The following is a 21,656-nucleotide window of genomic DNA, read 5'->3' on the forward strand; positions in this document are numbered from 1 at the left end:
CGCAAATGCGAGCCGATCTCCCCGTTTAAAAAGTCTCGCCACAGAGAGCAACAGTCCTACAACGGTAAATCATTCAACCATAACACTTCACTCATAGTTAGAAAAACTGGGGGCAGATGACAGCATGACACATAACAGGCATTACTCAGAAACAAACTTTACGTCAGGGTGCACTACACGTACACGCACATTCCCGCATGTACCGATTCGTTGGGGGGTTCTGCGGGGGGGGGGGGGTGCATGTGTGGTGTAGCAGTAGTAGGTAGGGCCTCCAAAAAATGGCTCGGGGATCCATGATGTTCTTAAGTCAGCCACCTCGTTGGGCAGTTTGCCTGTTGTGACGTCGTATTTGTATTGTATTGTATTATTTGAAAGTGATAGAGTGTCTGCTTGAAGTCAATCGCTCGACAAAGCTGAACCCAGCAAGTTAATCGTTGTCTAAGAAGTTTCAGTTGTGTGGCTTACATTTTGACTCAACCTCTTGAACATGATTATTAATGGGGCTCCATCACATTGGCAAGCAATTATTGCAAAATGTTTCTGGATATAAGGGGTTAATCTTTCGATTTAATATAGGTTGGAACTCCTAGAAACACCAGGCTGACCTATCTAGCATATTGATTCTCCTATAGTGGCTCAGATGAGTGCTATCTCTGTAGATTTCTTCCAGCGCTGTTACATTTCATATTAACTTTTTAAATATTTGTTAAAAATGCAAAAATACATATCGTGCTGTTTAGCTTTGAAATGTTCCAATTTAGATTTTAAATAAAAGAATTCTGCATCACGTTTCCTGCAGATGAAGAGTCACTTAACTGTACATGCACTTCATATGAACATTCATCTGGGGAATTCCTAACAAATTAATAACACGCACGAGCATCTTGCGTGTGTGCGATCCTAATGCTTCATGTTGACCCTATTGTATTTATGCTCGCTTCCCTGTTATGCTGTTGCTGTCTGTCTTACATATTTTAAAGTGAAGATGAGAAACGTTTGAATTTGCATGTTATATAAGTATCATATTCAAGATCTGCCTGCATTCTGCAAACACTTTTCAAATGGGAGACCAGCTCACATGATACTGAGAGCCAATATGACAGATGCGTCTGCTCTACAGTATAGGCCAAGGGGCTCAACCTGGGCCACTGTCCTAACCATTGTTAGTTTGAAAAAGTGTCACAGATCACTGTGGTGGTGATCTGGAAAAATGTGCTGCTTAGTTTATTTTTTACAAAATTAGGTTTGACGTCACAAGCCACATCAGATGACTGAGGGCCACATTTAGCCTGCTAGTCATGAGTTGAGAAAGTATGGTATAGGCCAACTTTAATCGTAGGCAAGATATCTTATATTTGCTGGGAAAAAAAATAATGGAGTTCCTTGATCTAAATGCGCAACCAACTAGTTTGTTTTTCGGATAAATTTTCAGGTCAAGTGTAAAAATTTACATTCACTTTAATAAAACTTTGAGATCTAAACTGATGTAAGGAGCTTATAAAGAGCGAACTCATCATCCATCTTCTAGCAAAAGAACATGTTTTCAGCTCCAAGTGATGTCTCAAAAATCAGAATAGGGGACAGTGATTGGCTATAGCCATAATATTGACATCACATTTTTTTTGCTCAAAAAGTCAGACTGGCATTTCGAGAAGCTCTGACTTAGTGATGAGGGAGAGCGAGAATCGAATGTGCATCAGGCAGAGAGCTCTGATTTGATTTTCAAGGGGACATCGTTGGCTCACATAAGTCATCTTTGTTTTGGCCTGGAGTACAATATAGGGTTCTACCGCAATGTCTCTCTCTTAGTTTACCAGTTGTAAAAATAAGTATAGAAAAAATCCATTAACTTACTTTTTTCCCCTAGATTATTTGAGGGACAAAAATAAGAAATATAATTGACTCATATTTTTTGGGGAAATTTTTATTTTATCTGCTGCTTGACAATAGAAAACTAATTAAAAATATATATTCATTTCACTAATATTTACAGCTCATTTTTGTCAAATATACATATCTAATTACTGTATAATTTTTTTTTCTAACGAGCCATCACCAAGAGCTGTTTCTCAGTTACGAGTGGTTCCATAGATTTCTCGACGGCTTCTTTGAAGTTCTTGAAATGTACCTCTCGGAATATTGGAGGTTTTATATGACCGTCATTCATCATCAAAGTAAGCTCGTTCAACATCTGCGTCCTTTCTTCAATCGAGTGATCAGAACTCCACCTCGTCATCCAGAATCCAGCATAATGGATATCGTTGAAGATGAGTGAAGCTGTGCTTATGGTGATAGGCTGTTTAGACATGCCGCCATAGGTTACTATTGTCCCGCCGTTCTTGAGATGTCTTGCAAGTTCTGCTACACTTTTTCCTCCGACACAGTTTAACGCTAGCTTTGGCTTCTCTATCTTTTTGAAGATTTCTCCCATGCAAGGTGACCTGGTGTATGTAAAAAAAAAAATTAATATCAGATAATATTTTCAGCTCTGCACCATGTTTATATTTAGCTTGAGTCATACTGCAACCCCCTCACATTATTTAAATCAATTACAGGAAGAGTCACAATCTGTCTTGGCGAGAAAATTACATTGCTATCACATGTTAACAAGCAATTAAATAGCTTGTTTGACATATAAATTAATTTTATTATGGTAGCGAAAAGAGGATGATTATATGTGCTTTTCAGCCAAGCATAGCTGTAATAATGATGTTTGTAACAGCAATCCCAAGTTATAGCAACTACTCCATTACAACGACCGATAGGATGTCCCAAATGTGTTCATATAATAAGTATCCTATGCCTTTTTTTGGCAAAAAACCATCGGCTTTTGATGAAATGGGGGAGCGTTACAATGAGCTTAGACAACGCTATGCCAAACTTTGTCTCAACTAACAATCAAAGATCAATAAGTAACAGTAAACGAGGTGTTGGTTTAATTCCAACAAAGGCAGTCAAACAGCCCATCACAAAACGACCAAGCCCTAAATGACAGCACAACAAAGGGACACACCTCCATTCTCACCTTGGAGTCTCATCTGTGTATTGTTACCTACCACTTGTCACAACCAGGATGTCAATGATTATCATGAAGCAACCCAACACAATAAGAGTCGAAAGCTGAACAATTTCGATTTATTACTTTGACTTTTGACAGCTAATTTTTTAGGAATTTCGACATATATTTTAGACATCAATATAAATATCACTGTTCCGGTATACCAGTCTGCATTCCAGGATCGTCAATCCATAGTATCAGGGTGACCATAGATTGTTCATTAGACCTGTATCAAACATCTCCTTCTTGTCCTTGGACCTTAGAAGATGAGCAAGCGGCAGCTAGTGGACATCGGAAAATGACAGGATGAGTAATAAACGTTAAGTGAAGATGTGAATCAAATAAAGCAAGAAGACGATCCCACCACTGCTCTCTCTCTCTCTCTCTCCCCTCCCTCTCTCTCTCTCTCTCTCTCCCCCCCTAATATATATATATATGGCCAGCTGGAGAGAGGTGGCCAATCCCAGCCAACCGTATCCTAGAGATTTGCATATTTTCCAAATTTCTTTCATCCTTCTGAATCCACAATGTAGTAAAGTCAGTTAGTCGTCTCAGGAGATTGATGTTTGCCAATTGGAAGGACATATGGCGCGCCGTCCTTAGGCCAACATCAGACGATCTAACTTCTTGAGATATTTAGACGAGAGAGAATTCAATTAATTTTTAATGAATATATTTAGATTAATAAGCACTATTTGAATCGGGGGTCCCTCTCCACCCGCCACGGGTCTGTACAGTTTAGTTTGTGGTAAGACATGCTATCAATCTATCCACTGAGTGACCTGTGGACAAGTGTGAGGCTAGTTCTGACTGGGACCCCAGGTTAGTAAGATTTTATGGTCACTTCCAAACTTTTTTATTTTCTTCCTGAAGACTGCACCCATCCTGTGTTAAAATGTACATAAGGATTTAAATTTAAAAACAAAAAGTACATTTGCCTTGGTGGCTGGGGTAGGGAAGAAAGAAAAGAAAGAACTTGATTTTCACTCATCTTCCCTCTGCAAATCTCAGCAAAGATGCTAGTTTCAGAGATTTGTCACTGGTATCTCAAGTATAATCGTTCACAATTTGTTGCCAAAAGCCTGCACTTAAAAAAATTAGTGACTGATATTCATACTTTACTTTATATACATAAAACTAAAAAAATCACCTTGAAAAAATTACTGAGTGATACAGAAACACAATAATTATTTACCAGGATAAATTCCGAAACACATGTATGAATAATAAGGCTTAATTTACCTAAGGTCAGCATCAGTGATTACGTATGTAGCCCCGATTGACTTCAAATGATTACTCAGTTGCTCTATGTTTGGCCTATCTCGGATAACGTTTATCGTGTTTATATTACGGCACTTGGCAATCTGTATCGCTGCTTGACCTACTCCACTGTTAGCACCATTTTGGATTACGGTATCTCCTGATTTCAATTCCTCGAAATCTGTCAACATCCTATATGCTGTGCATGGATTGACTGATAATGTTGCAGCATTGATCAGTGAGAGGTTTTTATCAATCTGCGTATTAATAAATTAAAAAAAAAAAAAGCATTAAAATAGTTTATTCATTATTTTATTATTAAAGATAATGTTATTTTCTATCATAACGTAGCATAAAATATATACATGAAGCATTACTTGAAATATTCACAAACATAAATCTAAAAAAGTTTTCACAAAGATTCGCTACATCAAGCAGCACGGAAATCAGTACATATATGCATATCAGTACATACCTATGCACCCTCTTAAAGACAATCTGATCAAAGAGATCAATATACATAATGATAAACCCCCTCTACAATGATATTTTTTCGAATCTTGTTTAAAATTGCCTATAGAGTTCAACTTTCAATACAATGATATTATTTATTATGATAAACCCCCTCTACAACTATATTTATATTTTATTAAAAATCATGTTCAATTTTATTTTCAAATTCTTCACTAGTTTTTGTTCTTTTGAGGCAATTTAATAACAATAGTATTTTCCACTGTCTACCCCCCAAAAGTGTTGGTGAAGTTGCTGTGAAATTACTTACTATGCACAAAAGCGCTATATGGTAAGTGATGTAGAGAGCTAGAAACTAGGCCAGTTAGTGGCCTGTAGCATTTTCAAGCACATGAATGACCAAAAGAATAACCAAGAAAGTGAACAAGCATGCGATTGATGAAAGAGCGATTTAGAGACAGAGGAGTATTTACAGAAGGGGCAGACTAAGCGGGCTACAACCCAGAATGGCAAATTTGAGGAACGAATGAGAAATTTGTCTTATTTTTACTTTAAGGAATGCAAGGTATTGAGATTCACAGAAAAATAGTAAAAATTTGTGCATTTTTTCATCAAAATCAGCAAAAATTTTACATTTATCACATCTATTTTGTAAATATGAAAATTATGCATCCCTAGCTATACAATGCTTCTATATCTCTAGAAATACGTAAATGGCACAAACACACTCCTAGAAATGTTTAGAAAACATTTGCAACCCCTTGAAATGTCTAAGAAGCTTATGTACCCCTAGAAAAGCATAGATTTGTTTACATTTAGAAATGCACGCTGACTAAACATACTCCAAATGTGTGTGAAAAGCTTACATAACCACTTGTATATTATGCGCTACAGGGTGCATGGGTAACAGGGTGTATGGTATTTTGCTGGCAAACTGTTGCATGCTTCCGATTGGAAAAAAGTATCAAAATAGCATGTAGCACTCAGATATGGCATTCATACTGCAAGGGGTTGTATAGTTATTAAAATAAAAATGTTAACTTTTTATACAGACCCCTGTGCTCAAAAACTCAATTAGAAAGCTGTTACCCTGTTTCTCCTGAGGACAACAAAGATAATTTATTGTTTCTAAGCGCAATATCCACCAAGATATTCAAAAAACGAAGGAGAGTTGGAAAAGGATAGCATTTTTTAAATTTGAATATTTCACTTGGAAATGTGTTTTTTTTGGCAACCAGAGAGACGGTAACAACTTTCTGATCGTGTTTTTGAGATCAGAGTGTCCGTATAAAAAGTTAGCATTTTTATTTTAATAACTACACATCACCCTTGCAACACAAATGGCATATCTGAGTACCACACATTATTTGGATGTTTTTCTAATTGGAAGTATGCCTCTAGGACCAACGGCTAGCCAGTAAAATGCCATGTGCCCTGTTACTTACGTACCCTGTATAGTGCTGCCATCAACTTTTATAACCATAAGTGAAGTGTAATGATTGAAAATTTTATCATTGTAGACCTATTGCTCTCTGCGGCGTGACTTTTTAATGGGGAGATAGGCTCGTATTAGCGTCTCAAAGTTTTGAACCACAGAAAACCAACTTCAGCCGACCACTACTGTGGTGACTGTGGGGTTTGAACCTCAAGTTTGGCATACTACAAGTTGAAAACAACTGTGTTTAGAAAATTAGATTTAAAAAAAAAAACGAGAGAAAATAATTAAAACACACCTTTATGAAATGATCATCGCTGCATACAGCATGGGTTCTCCATGTACCAAGACCAGCATGTGCCGGTATAACATGATCGCCTATGTTCAACTTCTTTACTGAAGAGCCTATCTTTTCCGAATAAAAACAAAGGTCACATATTAATCACACAGAAAAAGAAATATAATTTGAATAATCACATTAAGGAATTTTCTATAACTCTAAGGAATAAAAAATATAGAGTCTGCGTTAAAAGGTCCACAAATCGGGTCCACTTTCCAAACCCCCTAACTTTAGGCCAAAAGCAATCACCTCTTCCTACTGTAAAATCTTCTAACATATTGTAACAAAAGAAATCGTATCCACTTTGACTACATCAATTTTTTTCCCCCAACCAACACGGCTTTAGACCATCTCTTTCTGCTACCTCTCCATTGGCCCTCTTTATCCACGACCTCTCGGGAGCCATTGACAAAAACCTACAAACTAATATCGTTTTCCTAGATTCCTCTAAAGCCTTTGGTAAAGTTCCCCATGATGAGCCTCTCATACTTTGGCCTTAACGTACAATTACTTAATTGGGTGGAAGCTTTCCTAAAACATCGTAAACAGTTTGACCATTTTAATGATCATAACTCCCCATCCACCCCCATAAGTCTGGGACACCTGAAGGATCGGTCCTCTCCCCATTACTTTTCATAATTTATATCAATGACCCCCCCCCCAAAATCCCTCAACTGCACCCCTAGATTATTTGCTGATGACCACATAATTTACTGTATTATTCACCACGAATCTCATCAAGATCTGGGACCCCCCTATACCTCCAGTAATATATAGACAAACTTGAATCGATCCAAAATAAATCCACCCAATTTCTCCACGACTGCTGGTCATCTTTCGTTTCTGTGTCTGATCTTAAAAACTAACTTAATCTCCTTCCTCTCTCGACTCTTCGTCTCATTTCTCAATTAACCCATGTTATATAACATTTTCCATGGTCAATTCAACATAGATATGTCTGGTATCTTAGCCATACCATCCTACATCTCTCGAAGACACGATCATTCCCTTAAAGTAAAACCTATTTTTGCTTCCACTGACTGCTTTAAATACAGCTTTTCCCATACCATTGGTGAATGGAACAAACTCCTAAGCTCTATTGTCAAATCCCCTGTCCAGGGCTGCAACCAGGGGGGGGGGGGGGGCAGGCAGTCTCGTGACTCGAGCACTGGACCCTGGGGGGGGGGCACAAATTTCATTCTAAAACCTTTCTTTCAACATTACAAGGGGGTGTTGAAAGTGCTCTTGCCCCGGGTGACCAAGCATCTAGTTGCAGCCCTGCCCCCGCCATCACTAGTTTTTTGTCCAATATCAAACAATATCTTTGTCATTTTCAATCGCATCCTCTTGTATAGACCTCAGGGACAACAATATTGTATAAATAAGCCGCCTGGCAGTCGAGTGGTTAGGGAACTAGCTTCTCACTGTGCAGGCCTGGGTTCGAATCCCGGTTCAGGCATGGATGTTTACTAACACTAACAAATTCCCTGGACGGATCATGCTGATCCCTTGGGAATGCGTGAAGATCGTATTATTATTATTATAAATAAAGACATGTTCTAACAAAAACATAATTTTTCTTTTCCTTTTTCAAACTTCGGGTTGGGTTGCCACTACACCTGCTCAGATTTTTCAGGAATTCTTCAGAATTTTTTTTCTCCCATTGCCCCCCCCCCCCAATGCAATCTAACCCATAGGAACCTATGTTATACCCGTAGCTTCTAATGCCCCCCCTGAAACTTTCCATCGCCCCCAAGGGGGCGTTAATGCCCATGTTGGGAATCATTGGTCTAGATCACAGATTTCCAACTGGTGTTCCGTGAGAGCTTTTTTGGGGATTCCACGGAATAAATCAGTTTTTGATAAATCTGATTTTTGATGAAATCTTAAAAATCCTAGGACCCGTAGAGCTTCGACTGAAAAGAATTTTCTAATCATTGATACTCGTAAAGCCCTTCTTTACTGGAAATTCTGAGAATAAAGTATGCAAATTAGGAGGTGGAGCCCCAGCATATCATTTTGCCTGATTCCCCATGATTATGCCAGGACAGCCTTGAGGATGCCACGTGAGTAGAGAAATATTAAAAATTAGTTTGAGTTCTGTCTAACAGCCTTACAACCATAAAGGGTTCCGTAGAACATTTATTCATTCAAACAAAGCACAACTCCAGTCTATTGCCCTCTACAATTTACTTCAGATTGTGTTGTTCCCAAAGTATGAGTGCCCCCCCCCCTCAAATTCCCCGGGCCACGAAAGTGATTGTATACAAAGCGTACATTACACCCTCATTTATGCTGTCATTTCCCCTCTCCAAATCTCCTGGGTCCCCCGGGACGCGAAAATGATTACATACAATATACGTCACACATAATACACAAAGCTACCTCGTGAGATTTGGCCAGTTGTGGCCCAGTCTTCAAAATTCAGCAGCCTCACAAGCAGTTGTCTAATTGGCGCTGTTTTCAGTGTGCTCATATGGCGCAGCTTTTGCCCTCTTTTGAGTCACGTTCGCAGATCTTGTGGACAGTTGAGTGTTGGGCTCCCAAGTGTGTCCCAGTGCTTGGTTGAGCCCTGAGCTTCATAATCATCAACGGTTCCGCGGAACACCTTCATAATCATCAAGGGTTTCGTGGAACAGCTTTATAACTGTTGAGGGTTCTGTGAAAGCTTTTACATTGGAAACCCGTGGTCTAGATATAGTGATATTATTATGAATGGTGGTTTTCGGTGCATTGAACATGTTTGGCGCCGGAAATAGTCAAGTGGTGACCAATATTGGAGCTGCTCTTTTGGGGTCAAAAAGTCCCAGAAAAGTAAAAAAAAATTATATTATTCATTAATTTGCAGACCAACAAAAATTAATAAATGGGAGAAATAATTGTAGACACCACAAAAAAAAAATGATTGCAATAATTTGCGGACATAAAAAGTAAACAAAAAGAGTGAAATAATTTGTGAACTGAGGAAAAAATATGTAAGAGAAATAATTTGTGCAGACAGATAAAATACAGTAGTCTCGTTTATCTGACATAAAAGGGCCACAGCAGAACGTCAGATAATAGGGAGGTGTTAAGAAAATGGCTATTAAATGTCAACAAACTATGTTATAATTTTACATATTACGAACCTAATTATCATGTTTTAAAACTTTCTTTTTGTCGAAATACAAGCGTGAATTTCAAAAAAAAAAAACACACACACACACACACGTGCGCGCGCGGAAACATACAAATGTAACGAACAATAAACCGATCCGCATACAATGTCAAACTGCACAGCACCAAGAACAGTAGTTGTGACAGTCAGTAAGTGTCAATGGAGCGAATGACAGACACGCGAGTCAACGTGTAGATGGCACGCCACTGTTGAGAGCAAGAAATAAAGACTACATACTAGATAAACCGATATGCATATGTCAAACTGCATTGCGTACAGTAGTTGTGACAGTCAGTAAGTGGCAATGGAGCGAATGACAGACACGTGAGTCAATGTGTAGACAGGCATGCCACTGGCGAGAGCAACAATGACTACGCTCACGCTTGCAGTTCTTGTTGCAGATGCTTTTTTTCGCCTTTCAATGGGGTGTCAGATAAACGAGACTCTACTGCAGCAGAAATAACTTGGTGGCCAACGAAAAATAAATAAATGAGAAAAATAATTTGCGGAAAGCAAAAAATAAATGATTGAAATAATTTACAGATCAATGAAAAATAAATGAAGAACAATTTCAGTATGCCCAGCTTTCTTTTTTTTTTGTAGGGTCCTGTTTTTGTGAAAATGATCTTCAACAATTTTGTGGAAATCTGAAAAATCTATTAAATTTTGGAAAAAAAGGAAACAAAATGTCGTATTTATAGTTTCGTTAACTTGTATTTCACGAAGGTTCCGTTTTTCACATCCGGAATCCTATGGAGGGTTCGGGAAAGGAGCTAAATTTCGAATGGACAGACCCCTGAAGAAACTGCGTAAACAACAACTATCGATTGCGGAGATGATTGGATACCTTGATCACTTCGCCGACACCTTCGTTTCCACCTATTGCCGGTAGCTTCGGTTTGAGAGCGTACTTGCCTTGCACCATATTTATGTCAGCCGGATTCACAGGTGCCGCGAGCACCTTCACGAGGACCTGATCGGGAGCCAAAGCGTCGTCCACGGAAAACTCTGACATCTCCAATACTTTGGACGGCTCGCCCCATTCCTTGTAGGTCAGAGCGAAACCATTCAGTTTCCTAATGCACACCTGAGAATGACGATTAGTGAATCTCAACAATTTTTGTACAGGGATCCGCATGTCTCAAGTTTTTACCGCTTCAAACTTCAATCAATTTGCTAAAGGAAGTGCTTTTACCACTTCAATCTTTACCGCTAAATCCCAATCTAAACAAACAGTTCAATCAAATAGATCAGTAGGAGATACCGGTGAAAAGTCATATCTCATTCAGCTCTGAAATAAAAATAAAAAAATCATTCCCCAAAAAAAATTAATATTTTTATGGTTTAATCTCATCACGGTGAAATTAATTAATAAAAAAATGCATAAAACAGCCATTTTTTTTAACTGATTTCTGCATTTTTTTATTGCAATGAACATGACGCATGATGTGACCATATTATCTACGTTTCGTGGGACTTTTGAGGGTTTTCATGTATTTCCATCATCTCGGTCAAACTGATAAGTTATATTATGATGAATATTCATATTTATAGTCCTCAAATAATCTTCTCACATATTTGTTATGTTGAGCGCCTTGTTTCGTTCCACTACGATTTGCATTTGTGCTTCGTTTCCCACACTGACAGTTTTCGGAACTTATAGCTTTAATTAGAACTTTGCTCACTTTTGGCAAAAATCGCTGATTTTCCGTATTGATAGTTTAAATTGGTTAAGAAACGTGATATCCAATCGCAGTTGAGGAACTTTGTCTCCTTGACGACTTCCGTAGACTTTTCTTGGGATTGCGCACTGAGCTCAGTGGGATTGCGCAATGTGTTGTCATGTTATGCAACATGAACTATTGCATACTTCCTGTGTAAATAAAATTCACTGCCTGATAGGCGGAGGGGAGTGTATGAAGAGCAAGGTAAAAACAGAATTTGTTAAATTATGCCAATAATAGTATAATACCATTGTATTAATTATATTGATAATTAATATATTATATTTATATAATTATCAATATATAATTATATTGATAACTAATATTGATAATACGTTGATTAATAAATATAATAATAATTGATCATGAAACAAAACTATTTTTTTCATAATCACCTTAAAAAACCCTCCTCAAACTTGATCAATTGAATCAATCTTTATTTTTCTTGCTTTATTTCAAACAAAATTATACGAAATAAGAAATTCATGGTTGTCTTCAGAGATAAATGTTTTTTCTCGGCCCACAACACGTAAAGCCTGTCTATATGCATTAAGTGTTTTCGTAGTTAACAAAAGTTTAAGTTGTCAAGTGCTCTAAAATCTGTCCAAACGTAAGTAATAAAATGATGAATGCTCGTTGAATAATACAAGACTACGCTTACTGGTGCATGTGTATTGTACCTATACTTGATCGAAAAAACTGATTGCGCTCACTCTATTCTACTTAACCACCAAATCACTTACCAACTAAACCTGTATAAACAGTAATTATTGTCTGCATACATTTTAAAGTACTTAACAACTTGAAATTTAGTTAATCACCAAATCACTTGACATGTAAACGGGCCTTCACATCTTATGAAATCTAGGTCACCACAGTAACAAAGTGTCATGTCATCATGAGTACAACCAATAGCTGTATTGATCCTTGTTTAGTGGATGCTAGGATATGGTGCTTGAAATGAAGGATACAAATAGGTTAACGTAACCAACAATTCAATATAACAATAGCAAATTATAACAGAGAGCAATGGATTTTCAATGAGAAACATTGTCAGAATTTGTCATGACAGTAGTATGCAGCGAAGTGTGTATGAGTCAGTAGAGACTATTTTTCTATTCTTTTTTGTATGTGAAAGATGTTACTGCTACTGCCAACTGTTATTAGTTTTGTACACTCAAGCTTCCTTGTGGTTCTGCAAGAGATATGGGAAAGAAATCTGTCTCTGCCAGAGGTCGAACCCTGGACCTCTTATGATCTGGACAAGCACATTTGCCATAGAGAGAGACTTTTCTGCCCTTATATCACAGTCCCACAATTCACTGAGTAGAGACTGTAGAATCTCTTAAGTTTAGCAATCAGCAGATTGCAAGAGGTCCAGGGTTCGATTTCCGGTGGGGACAACTCACTCTTCTTCCCAAATTTACCTCAGCATGATTCTCAGAAAGTCTCTTGATTTTATGTGTTGTGGGCAGAGAAAAACATTTATGATTGCTGAAGTTAAGAGAGGCTACGATATCTCCATGCAACAATATAAGAGCATAAAAGTCTGTCTCTGTGGAGGAGGTGGTGAGTGAGGATGCCTGCCACGATTGAAAGAGGTCTAGGGTTAAATTAGAGCAGAGGCAACCAACTTTCTTCCCAAGTTCACCTTGATATAATATCCAGAAAGTTTCTCGATTTGAAATAATTTTCTTTGTCCTGAAAGAAATAACTAATTTTCTTCAATTAACATGTACTCAGATACTATATCATTCATATTTCTTTTGCAGCTTAGCCACATTGTGGCCCTACAAGTGTAAAATTTCAACCTCTATATTGAAAATCTATTAGTTTGTACGAGGTCGTAAGTGTAGAAATGTCTTTCTGCTACAGCAGCTGCTGTAGAAGACAGTACTGAATGTAGTAATGGGGCTGCAATTTCCACCATTCAGCATGGCATTTGTATATATCATGGTAAGAAATCCCTGTAGATGGGGTGCATAATTTCCAGCACCCTGCAAACCAAATGCGGCATTTCAAGAGGTTCCATCTGACCTGCGAAAGGTGTTCCAGTAGACAAATATTGATATATACACACAACATGATAAATGCCTATAGGCTGACTGAATTTTGTTTTTAAAAATGTGGGAATCAGGATTGATACAGAATATTGCCAATTGCAGCCAACACAATTGACAGCTAAAAAAACTTTTAAAAGCCAGGTAAAGTTGCCATCCATCGCTAATAGCTGGAAAAAAATAGTAGTTCAAAAAAGTGAATGGAAAGGTTGTTGATGCAAATGAAGATTTTGGCAAAGTGTTAGAGTTCCTAGGTTCCAGTGCCGATGCTATATTAATTGATCGATTTAATATACTACTACATTCAAAAAGTCCTGAGACTTATAACATAAGAATGAATACAGATTGAACCTGTTGGTGTTTTCTTCGAAGTAACTACTCTGTGCAGTTATGCCTCTTGCCATTGTTCATAAAAAGATGCAAATGCAGATTGTAGGCCTTTCTTGTCATATTCTACAGGGCCTTCACTGTAATTCTTCAGAACCTGAGAATCATTGAGGAAAAAGTCTTATGGGGCAAGATCAGGGAAACAAGCTGGTTGTGAAAGTATTGGAATGTGATGTTTTGACAGGTAATCTGACACCAGGAGGTACCTATAACCGGCACATATTGTCCTGATGGAGCACTCATGACTTGCCTTCCAAAGATCTGGTCCTTTGCAGCACAGAATCATGGAGACGTTTAAGGACTCGCAGGTCCCTTCTGGTGTCAGATTATCTGTAAAAATATCACAACCAGCTTATTCCACTGATCTTGTCCCATGTGACTTTTTTTCTTTGTTCTCAGATAAAGAATTTACTCAATCAGTCAGGTGGTTATGACCGCTCATACTGTCGCGCCGATTTTTAATCTAATTATTTCAATTACCATAATTTTTGTTGTTGATGATTTTAAAAAACAGTTAAGAATGTGAGGAAGTTAGTTTAAATGTACTCATATAAAATTTTAATCGTGAAAATTCATTTTATTAGCTTCAAACTTTTAAAAAAGGGAAAAAAGTAGAAATTAGACAGCTGACTGGTTAAGGAGCAATGATTCTCAGGTTCTAAAGTGCAGCAAGCAGTAATGGAGGTACTGGAAGGTGTGGCAAAAGAATTTTTGCCATCCGCTTTTACATCTTTGTATGAAAAATGGCAAAAATTCATAATTTCACAGGGTAGTTATTTCAGAGGAAATAAAAAATAAACAGGTTACTTCTGTATTCACTCTTCCGAAATAAAATAGTTTCTTGGAACTTTTTGAATACAGTAGTATTGTATATATATATGCTAGAAACTGTAATTGTCATCGTGAGAAGTATGCTTATTTGGTAGTTTTGTCCCTCCTCTCCTTCCACATTTCATACTTATTTAGTTCAACTAGCGAACTAAAAAAAAAGGTCTCTTCAGAAAGTACAACAGAAAATGAAAGATACAAACATATTTTTCTGAATACAAATTTTGTTGATCTTGTTTACGATGGTTTACATTCATTGCAGGCTGCGTCAGTGAAAAGTAACACTCCATAAATATGGATACACCAAAACCAAAACAGAAGGTTGTCAAAGAGGAGAATCCTCACTGTAAGAAACTGAAGATGAGAACTGCTTCTGATGTCATATCAAGATTGCTTTGGGACGAAACCCTGCAGAAGGATTTATTTGTGGTGGGATATCTTGACAGATTCAAAGGTCTCGTAGAAAAACCATTCGTAACTTTAGATTGGAGTGATCCAGCTATAGTAGACAACTATACTTTAGCTCTGCCAAAACATCGCATACAATACTTCAAATACAAGAATAAGAAAGTATGGGATAAAACAACAAGGCTTGACATCATATTTGGGTCCACGGGGATGGATATCGGAATTCACAACTTCATGAAAGAGGTTGATGACCAGGAATATAATTTCTTGGACGAATGTTGTTTCTCTCAAGATTTTGAAGAGGATGATTATGATGTTTCCACTGTAACTATCCCAAAAAGTTATGATGACTCTGATCGACCTAACTATTTTATAGCTGCTAGGATTATAAATGAAGATACTGTGAATAAACTCAGCCAGGTTGCGGAGAGCATAAGAGACAAAAATCCTGTTCTCAGTGAATGCTGCATAACAAAGTGTGAATACCATATAACACTTTCAATTCTCAAGTTGGATTCCATCGAGCAGATACTAGATGTTTCAGAGATTTTGAGAAGCTTAGAAAGCCTGAAATTAAAAGAGCCGAAAATAGAACTGAACAAGCTGGGAGTATTCAAACACAGAGTTCTTCATGCATGTGTGGAAACCAATAAGGAATTTGATAAACTGAGAGAGAATTTGATCAAGCTCTTGCAACAGAAGAATGTCAACATCGCAGACAGATTTGCATATGTTCCCCATGTAACAATTTTAAAACTGTCCCGAACAGTGCAGAGGTTGATGCATTCAAATTTCCTCGACCCCAGCCTTTACATAGCTTTTGAGGAAGATAATTTTGGAACGCAACCTGTGGATAAGTTATACTTATGTGAAATGAAAGATGGACGAAGGAACGATGGGTTTTACATGTGTGCAGCGGAAGCTGAAATTGTACAATTCCAAGAATGACATTTAATTTCGATAAAATTCTGAATTTTTTTTTTATTGTTTCTATGAGTACAGTTTTATTTTATCTCACAATGAGATATATATATACCGTATTCCCATGCATTATCTGGTATTTCGGGAAACAGCGAGGGAGACCAGCATGCTGGGAATATTCTTACTTTTCGACATGCCAGGAAATTTGCGCCAAGATTCTGGAAAATTCTTAAATATCCTCATACTAAAAAAATCCATGAGTTGGCTAGATGAATATTGCGATCCTTATTAAACTGAAATAATTGGTATTAGAGTTTATAGCAGGGCATGACAAATTTTTCATTAGCCAACAATAGTTCTTTTTCGCTAGAGCAGCGGTTCTCAACCAGTGCTTCGCGAAGCCCTTGGGGCTCCATGGTGACTCAAGGGAAAATAAAATAAATCAGTAAATTTGATGATTTAAAAAAAATGAGACCCACATAGTTCTGTCATAAAAATTTTACACAAAAAACGACTCCTTCAGTCAAACAGGGATCTGCCATAAAAATTATATACTGAAAAAGGTTCAGTGAGTCAAAAAAGGTTGAGAACCACTGCCCTAGAGACACCAGTCCTAAGTAATGTTTTTTGACTTTTCCGAGACTTGATGAGTCCCTTTTTCATGTTGCAAGACATGAAATCAGAAAAGTTTGTGTCCGGCTTAGCAACTAGATATAGAAAATTTTAGGCGTCATTATAGATTTTATAATTACCATGGGGCACTGGCCCTTAGAAATTGTCAAGCTGGTTGACAGTGAAGATTATTAAACATGCAGCAGAATAAAAATAGCCGCTGTGGTGGTTGGGTGGCCATGGTGAAAGACTTGCATCGCGAGGACTCAGGTTAAAACACTGCCACAGGGGTGGTTGGCTGAAGTTGGTTTTCTGTGGTTGCCAGCTTTGAGGCACAAATGCAACACGATATCCCCATTAAAAAGTCTCGCCACAGAGTGCAACTATCCTACAACAGTACAAAATCTTCAATCATTACACTTCACTCACAGATAGCAGCACTGAAATTTCAAACACTAGATTTATGCACTCAGACTGTTAGGTACTACCTACACACATACTTCCAGCACAACTTAATCGGTAGTAAATTGTCCATGGTCATAGACTGAAATTGTGCTCGGTTTGAATGCAGAGCAAAAATGCACACCCTCCTGCTCGCAGGCGCCCAAATACAGCTAGCCCAGGGTTAGACCATTCAGCCTAAGTAACGTGTTTCTAAAGAGAGTACCAATCCATGCATACCATAAAATGATACCAGGGAAGATAAACAACCCATTCCCCTTCAGTAATAGCTTTTATTACTGGTATACAATACTGGGAGGGTGAGGCATCCCCCATATGAGGAATCTGTATTCGCTTACGATAAGTACACTAGTTCATGGTCTGTGAGTGCCAGCCATCTTTCATAGCTGGCCGAAACACTGAAAAGTTTGTGCACCCACCCCCTTCTTGTTGTAGAGTTTCAGCAGGTCTGTGCTATTGAGTGAAAAGAAATTCTGAAACAAATATTGAGGCTTAAAACTCATAGAACAATGCCATCCCAGTCATTTTGAAAATGTAGCAAAAAATTCATATTTTTCTACTTAAAATTAATGCTTTACAAAATAAAATTACAGTATATACATGTGTATAAGCTGATGGCCAAAAATTACATTTTAGAGAAAAAATGTTGAGATATGAAAAATAATAATCAAAACCTCTTTAAAATCATCTCCCATTTATTCAACCGACACTTTAAGAGACCGCACAATAAGTTTCTCTATTGTTTCAATGACTACTGCAAGAAAGGATGGGTATGTAATATTACACACTTTGCGAATAGGCTTTGACTTTTGAATCAAACAAGGCCCAAGCTCTATCGCTAATCAGCAATTTCAGTCATTGTCTGCCACCCCCCCCCTTCCGTCCCAAGAGAGACGAGACCATGTCAGACTTTATTCAACGACAGAATTTAGACAGGACAAGCAGGTTAGCAAAAGCCCAAATTTCAGGCTAGTTTGACAGACCATTTGAAAAATTTATGATTAATACATCGTCACACAAATAAATACACAGTAAAAAAAAAATTATGATTTATAATATTTTAGATGACAATTAAATACAGGGTTGGTTACTGACAATCACAAACTACATTTTTGTTGTGATTTCTATCATAACCCAAGGTTTCCCACAAATATAGCATATCTATAATTTCTTTGGTATATTTGGCTAAAAATTCTGTTTTTTATACATTTCTGATCTATGTAAAAGCAATGAGATTCGACCTGGTTGTGATGAAAGTCGGAAGATGCTGCTTCATCTTATTTCTAAATATTTAAGCATAAATTTTGCTTCATTTCATCAGCGAGTGCATCCAATATATCCAGCAACAATTCTCGACTCAGAGTTCGGAAACGAGGGAGTTTGGCGACCTATTGAGACAGAAAAATTCAACACACCAAAATTACAATATAAATAAATGTACAATCATGAGTACGAGTAATCATCATTATATATGCTTCAGTCGAAACTTGTTAAAAAATCATTGAAAATATTTTGTCGAATCAACAAAACAGCGATTAGAATTTTGCCAAACATAAAAAAATATTTAATTCACACTGAACAAGTTCTTAACTGTTTAAAAGCCTCTTATTTTAGCATTGACAAGCTCAGATATTAAGTAACGTGGATTTCTTAGTGGAACACTTTTTCCTATACACCTTAGTTTGCATCCTCTAAAAATTGGAAGAAAGCCTACTTCATTGAAAAAGATATACAGTCGGTCCTCAGTATTCATGACTTTTGTGTTTGTGGTTTTCATATTTGCTGTATTCTTTTCAGTTTTCTGAGAAACACTGTCGTAGTACTAATTCTTGTATCAGAATAAAACATATTCTACGTGTTGAATAAACGTTTTATGAATCTTTTCCTAAAATTTTTTGTTCTAGTGTTTTAAGTCCTCTATATGCCTTAATTTCACTAGCATTCAGCTGCTTGATTGGATGAACATTTATGGCTCGCTAAACACATTACTCAATGATGATTGTGTAGGCAATCAAAGAAGATGCAAATGTATGAAACGTTTCAAAGTCATGGATGAATTTCACTGATGCCAATAGTACCATTGCTGAAACTGTGGGAGCTATAAAGTCATCTTGTATTGGAAGAACTTTTGGCAACAATGTGTGCTCAAAGACTCTTCCTTTTCTACAGTCAGCCAAAATGGTTATGAAAGATACAGTCACGTTAGTGAATCAAGATTGATTCAATGTGGATATAGAAGAAATTGAAAAAATAATTTATAGCCATTCAGTAATGCACATGGGAGGAATGAATCAAACTGACTGCTCCTGAAACCGAAGCAATACCACACGATGATCTAGTTTAAGAAGTGGAAAAAAAGTTTATTATGAGCAACATATAGCGCAAGGGCTTCGTAAGTTTGAATTGGCAATGAATTGTTTCCATAACATAGACCAATCTATAATACATTTTCCATATGTAGAAAAATTGGAAGAGGAAGTTTTGTTACCATATATTTTCCTTCTTTCAAACCGAACAGATTGAAAGAAAGCACACAACACAGGCTCTATTGACTTTAGCCATTACCCCTGTCGAGATCGTGCCAGAAGTTACCATACTTTAACAAATCAACTGAAATGAAGAAACGGCTAACAGAAATTATAATATTCATTTAATATCACCACCAAGAATTACTGAGCTCCCCTTTTACTTCAGCACAAAGCAGATATTAACAAAATGCCTAAAAAAGCTGGTTTATGGTTTGTATTATTCATGGTTACCCCGAGAAAGTAATGCCCACGAATACCGAGGGACGACTGTAGCATTTGTGGGGGGGTGATTTTTCTGCTATGCTACTTTAGGGTTAAGGAGGTCCGACTGTCTTTGGGAGATATTTGCACTCTAGGAAATGTGGAATGTTTCTTTTTCATTGTTTTTAATAAAATTAATAATAAAAACTTTTATTATTTAGAAAAAAATTTTAGAACCGTAGAACTTCAAAAATAAAAATAAGCTGTTCTGATCAAGGCAACCTCAGAAAAGTAGTAAATAAAGTGAAACCATACCTTTGAAAAATGATGTACAATCAAGTTAAGAGAGTATTTCTTCATATCCATTGCTTCTATTTTGTCAGAGGCTTCCAAAATCTATACAGAATGTACATAAATATAATTTGAATTACTCAATGTGGATTAAATCTGATGAACCATTAATTTAAAAGAATAGTTTTTCTTGAAAAATTTACATCATATGCACAATGTCAGATTTGGAAATATTTAAGGAACATTGTGTTACTGACCAATCATAGCAAAGCAGCGCAAGCTTGGCCAGACAACTGTAGAAATGCTTCGTCCTCAACCCACTATCTTCTAAAGATGGCCGTCACTCATGTGAGTGAAATGTAGTTTTGCTACACACACTTATTCAACACAGCCAAACAGCCCAAAATTGTTATATTGCACATTTAAAAAATGTTTTAATTAATTAAATCCTCAAAATAAACAAGAAAATATCAATTACATTGGCAGAGGCTTTGTGGCTCGAAAACAAATATTTCAGATAGATTTAAAGCAGGTACAGTCCACACGGATTAACATGATCACATTGAGACACTGGATTTCTGATAACTATATCCAAAAAAAAAATCTTGTTTGCAAGTTCAGTGACCATACATTCTGTGTGGTGAAATTGGACGTATGGTAAAAGATATTTGTAAAACGTGACAATTCTGTTTTTCTTTCGTACATAAGTGGTTGCAAAATGTTTAATCATTGTTTTTTTTCTTTTCTTTAACTCTAAAACTAGATTTTTTTCCCCCTATAAGCAAAACTCCTGCTTTTTTTTAATTCTACCACTGTGGTGCATTAGAACGAAACGGTTTAATGTATATCATGAATTACATTTTTTAATGTACAACACATTTCATAGATTCCTAGAAAAAGCCTCTTGGAAAAAATAAATTTGAATCTGATCAACTGAAAGAAATCGATAAAGAACTGAAGGAAAGGGATTTATTTTTTGCCATACACTTGCCTTCACTATACGAAGGTCATTGCAAAGCTCCACACGTACATGGATCACAGCAAAAATTACAGACTGTTTACGGAGTATGGAAATGTTTGTCAACAAGGGAGGGAAGAGAGAACACCTTCTATAGTCTTGCAGCCTGATAACGGTAACTTACAGGGAAAAAACAAGTTTGGATAAACTTTACCCTCAGAATGCACAAAAAAATAACATTAACCAAAGTCCTGATAACTATAAATGAATTTTTTCCCCATGTTATGATATTGGTCTGTTGTTCTGTTCTTTAGAGAAGTGATAATACTACCCGAATAACAACATTATACACAATTTTAGTAAGTGCTGTAGACCGTATTTAAAAATATTTCAGCATTTTTATTATTATTTATCCTATCATTTAAAGGTTTTAGAAATTGTCTATTTTTTTTCTTTAAAAAAATTTCATGAATGTGATTATATAAATAAAAAATTCTTGATTTTGAAGAAAAAAAAGTTACATTAATTCAAGCATTAGCTCTTAACAAAAAAGTG

General features: G+C 36.8%; 3 protein-coding genes across 8 annotated transcripts in view; 1 reads left to right on the forward strand and 2 right to left on the reverse strand.

Annotated features, from left to right (window-relative positions):
* Nucleotides 1-1,919: 1,919 nt before the first annotated feature.
* LOC149089332 (enoyl-[acyl-carrier-protein] reductase, mitochondrial-like) lies at nucleotides 1,920-10,972 on the reverse strand. Its single transcript, XM_089237998.1, has 4 exons — nucleotides 10,569-10,972; nucleotides 6,523-6,633; nucleotides 4,301-4,575; nucleotides 1,920-2,441 (listed from the first exon to the last, which is right to left on the reverse strand). Exons 1-4 carry the CDS (start codon nucleotides 10,857-10,859, stop codon nucleotides 2,042-2,044), a joined length of 1,077 nt encoding a protein of 358 aa, XP_089094124.1. The 5' UTR covers nucleotides 10,860-10,972; the 3' UTR covers nucleotides 1,920-2,041.
* A 594-nt stretch (nucleotides 10,973-11,566) lies between these two features.
* LOC149089333 (A-kinase anchor protein 7-like) lies at nucleotides 11,567-16,112 on the forward strand. Its single transcript, XM_089238139.1, has 2 exons — nucleotides 11,567-11,649; nucleotides 14,983-16,112. Exon 2 carries the CDS (start codon nucleotides 15,015-15,017, stop codon nucleotides 16,074-16,076), a length of 1,062 nt encoding a protein of 353 aa, XP_089094265.1. The 5' UTR covers nucleotides 11,567-11,649; nucleotides 14,983-15,014; the 3' UTR covers nucleotides 16,077-16,112.
* Nucleotides 16,113-18,158: 2,046 nt separating this feature from the next.
* Lztr1 (Leucine zipper like transcription regulator 1) overlaps nucleotides 18,159-21,656 on the reverse strand; it is a 29,149-nt gene continuing 25,651 nt past the window's right edge. For all 6 annotated transcript variants that reach the window (XM_089238122.1, XM_089238088.1, XM_089238130.1 and 3 more), the window contains 2 exons: nucleotides 20,168-20,248; nucleotides 18,159-18,511 (listed from right to left, as the gene is read on the reverse strand). In XM_089238122.1, coding sequence (XP_089094248.1) covers nucleotides 18,407-18,511; nucleotides 20,168-20,248 — 186 coding nt within the window. In that variant the 3' untranslated portion in view covers nucleotides 18,159-18,406. The remainder of the gene's footprint in view (nucleotides 18,512-20,167; nucleotides 20,249-21,656) is intronic.

This window comes from Pholcus phalangioides, unplaced genomic scaffold, assembly GCF_987345545.1.
Source record: "Pholcus phalangioides strain wild (caught in Gottingen) unplaced genomic scaffold, Ppha-v1.0 ptg000002l_1, whole genome shotgun sequence".
NCBI lineage: Eukaryota > Metazoa > Arthropoda > Arachnida > Araneae > Pholcidae > Pholcus > Pholcus phalangioides.

Excerpts from the sequence above, each read along its gene's own strand:
- LOC149089333 (XM_089238139.1), top strand. The coding sequence starts at position 15,015 with ATGGATACACCAAAACCAAAACAGAAGGTTGTCAAAGAGGAGAATCCT.
- LOC149089332 (XM_089237998.1), bottom strand. The coding sequence starts at position 10,859 with ATGCGGATCCCTGTACAAAAATTGTTGAGATTCACTAATCGTCATTCT. Across the intron at positions 6,634-10,568 it reads GTGTCGGCGAAGTGATCAAG|ATAGGCTCTTCAGTAAAGAA; the intron begins GTATCCAATCAT and ends TATTCGGAAAAG. Across the intron at positions 2,442-4,300 it reads ATCACTGATGCTGACCTTAG|GTCACCTTGCATGGGAGAAA; the intron begins GTAAATTAAGCC and ends TACATACACCAG.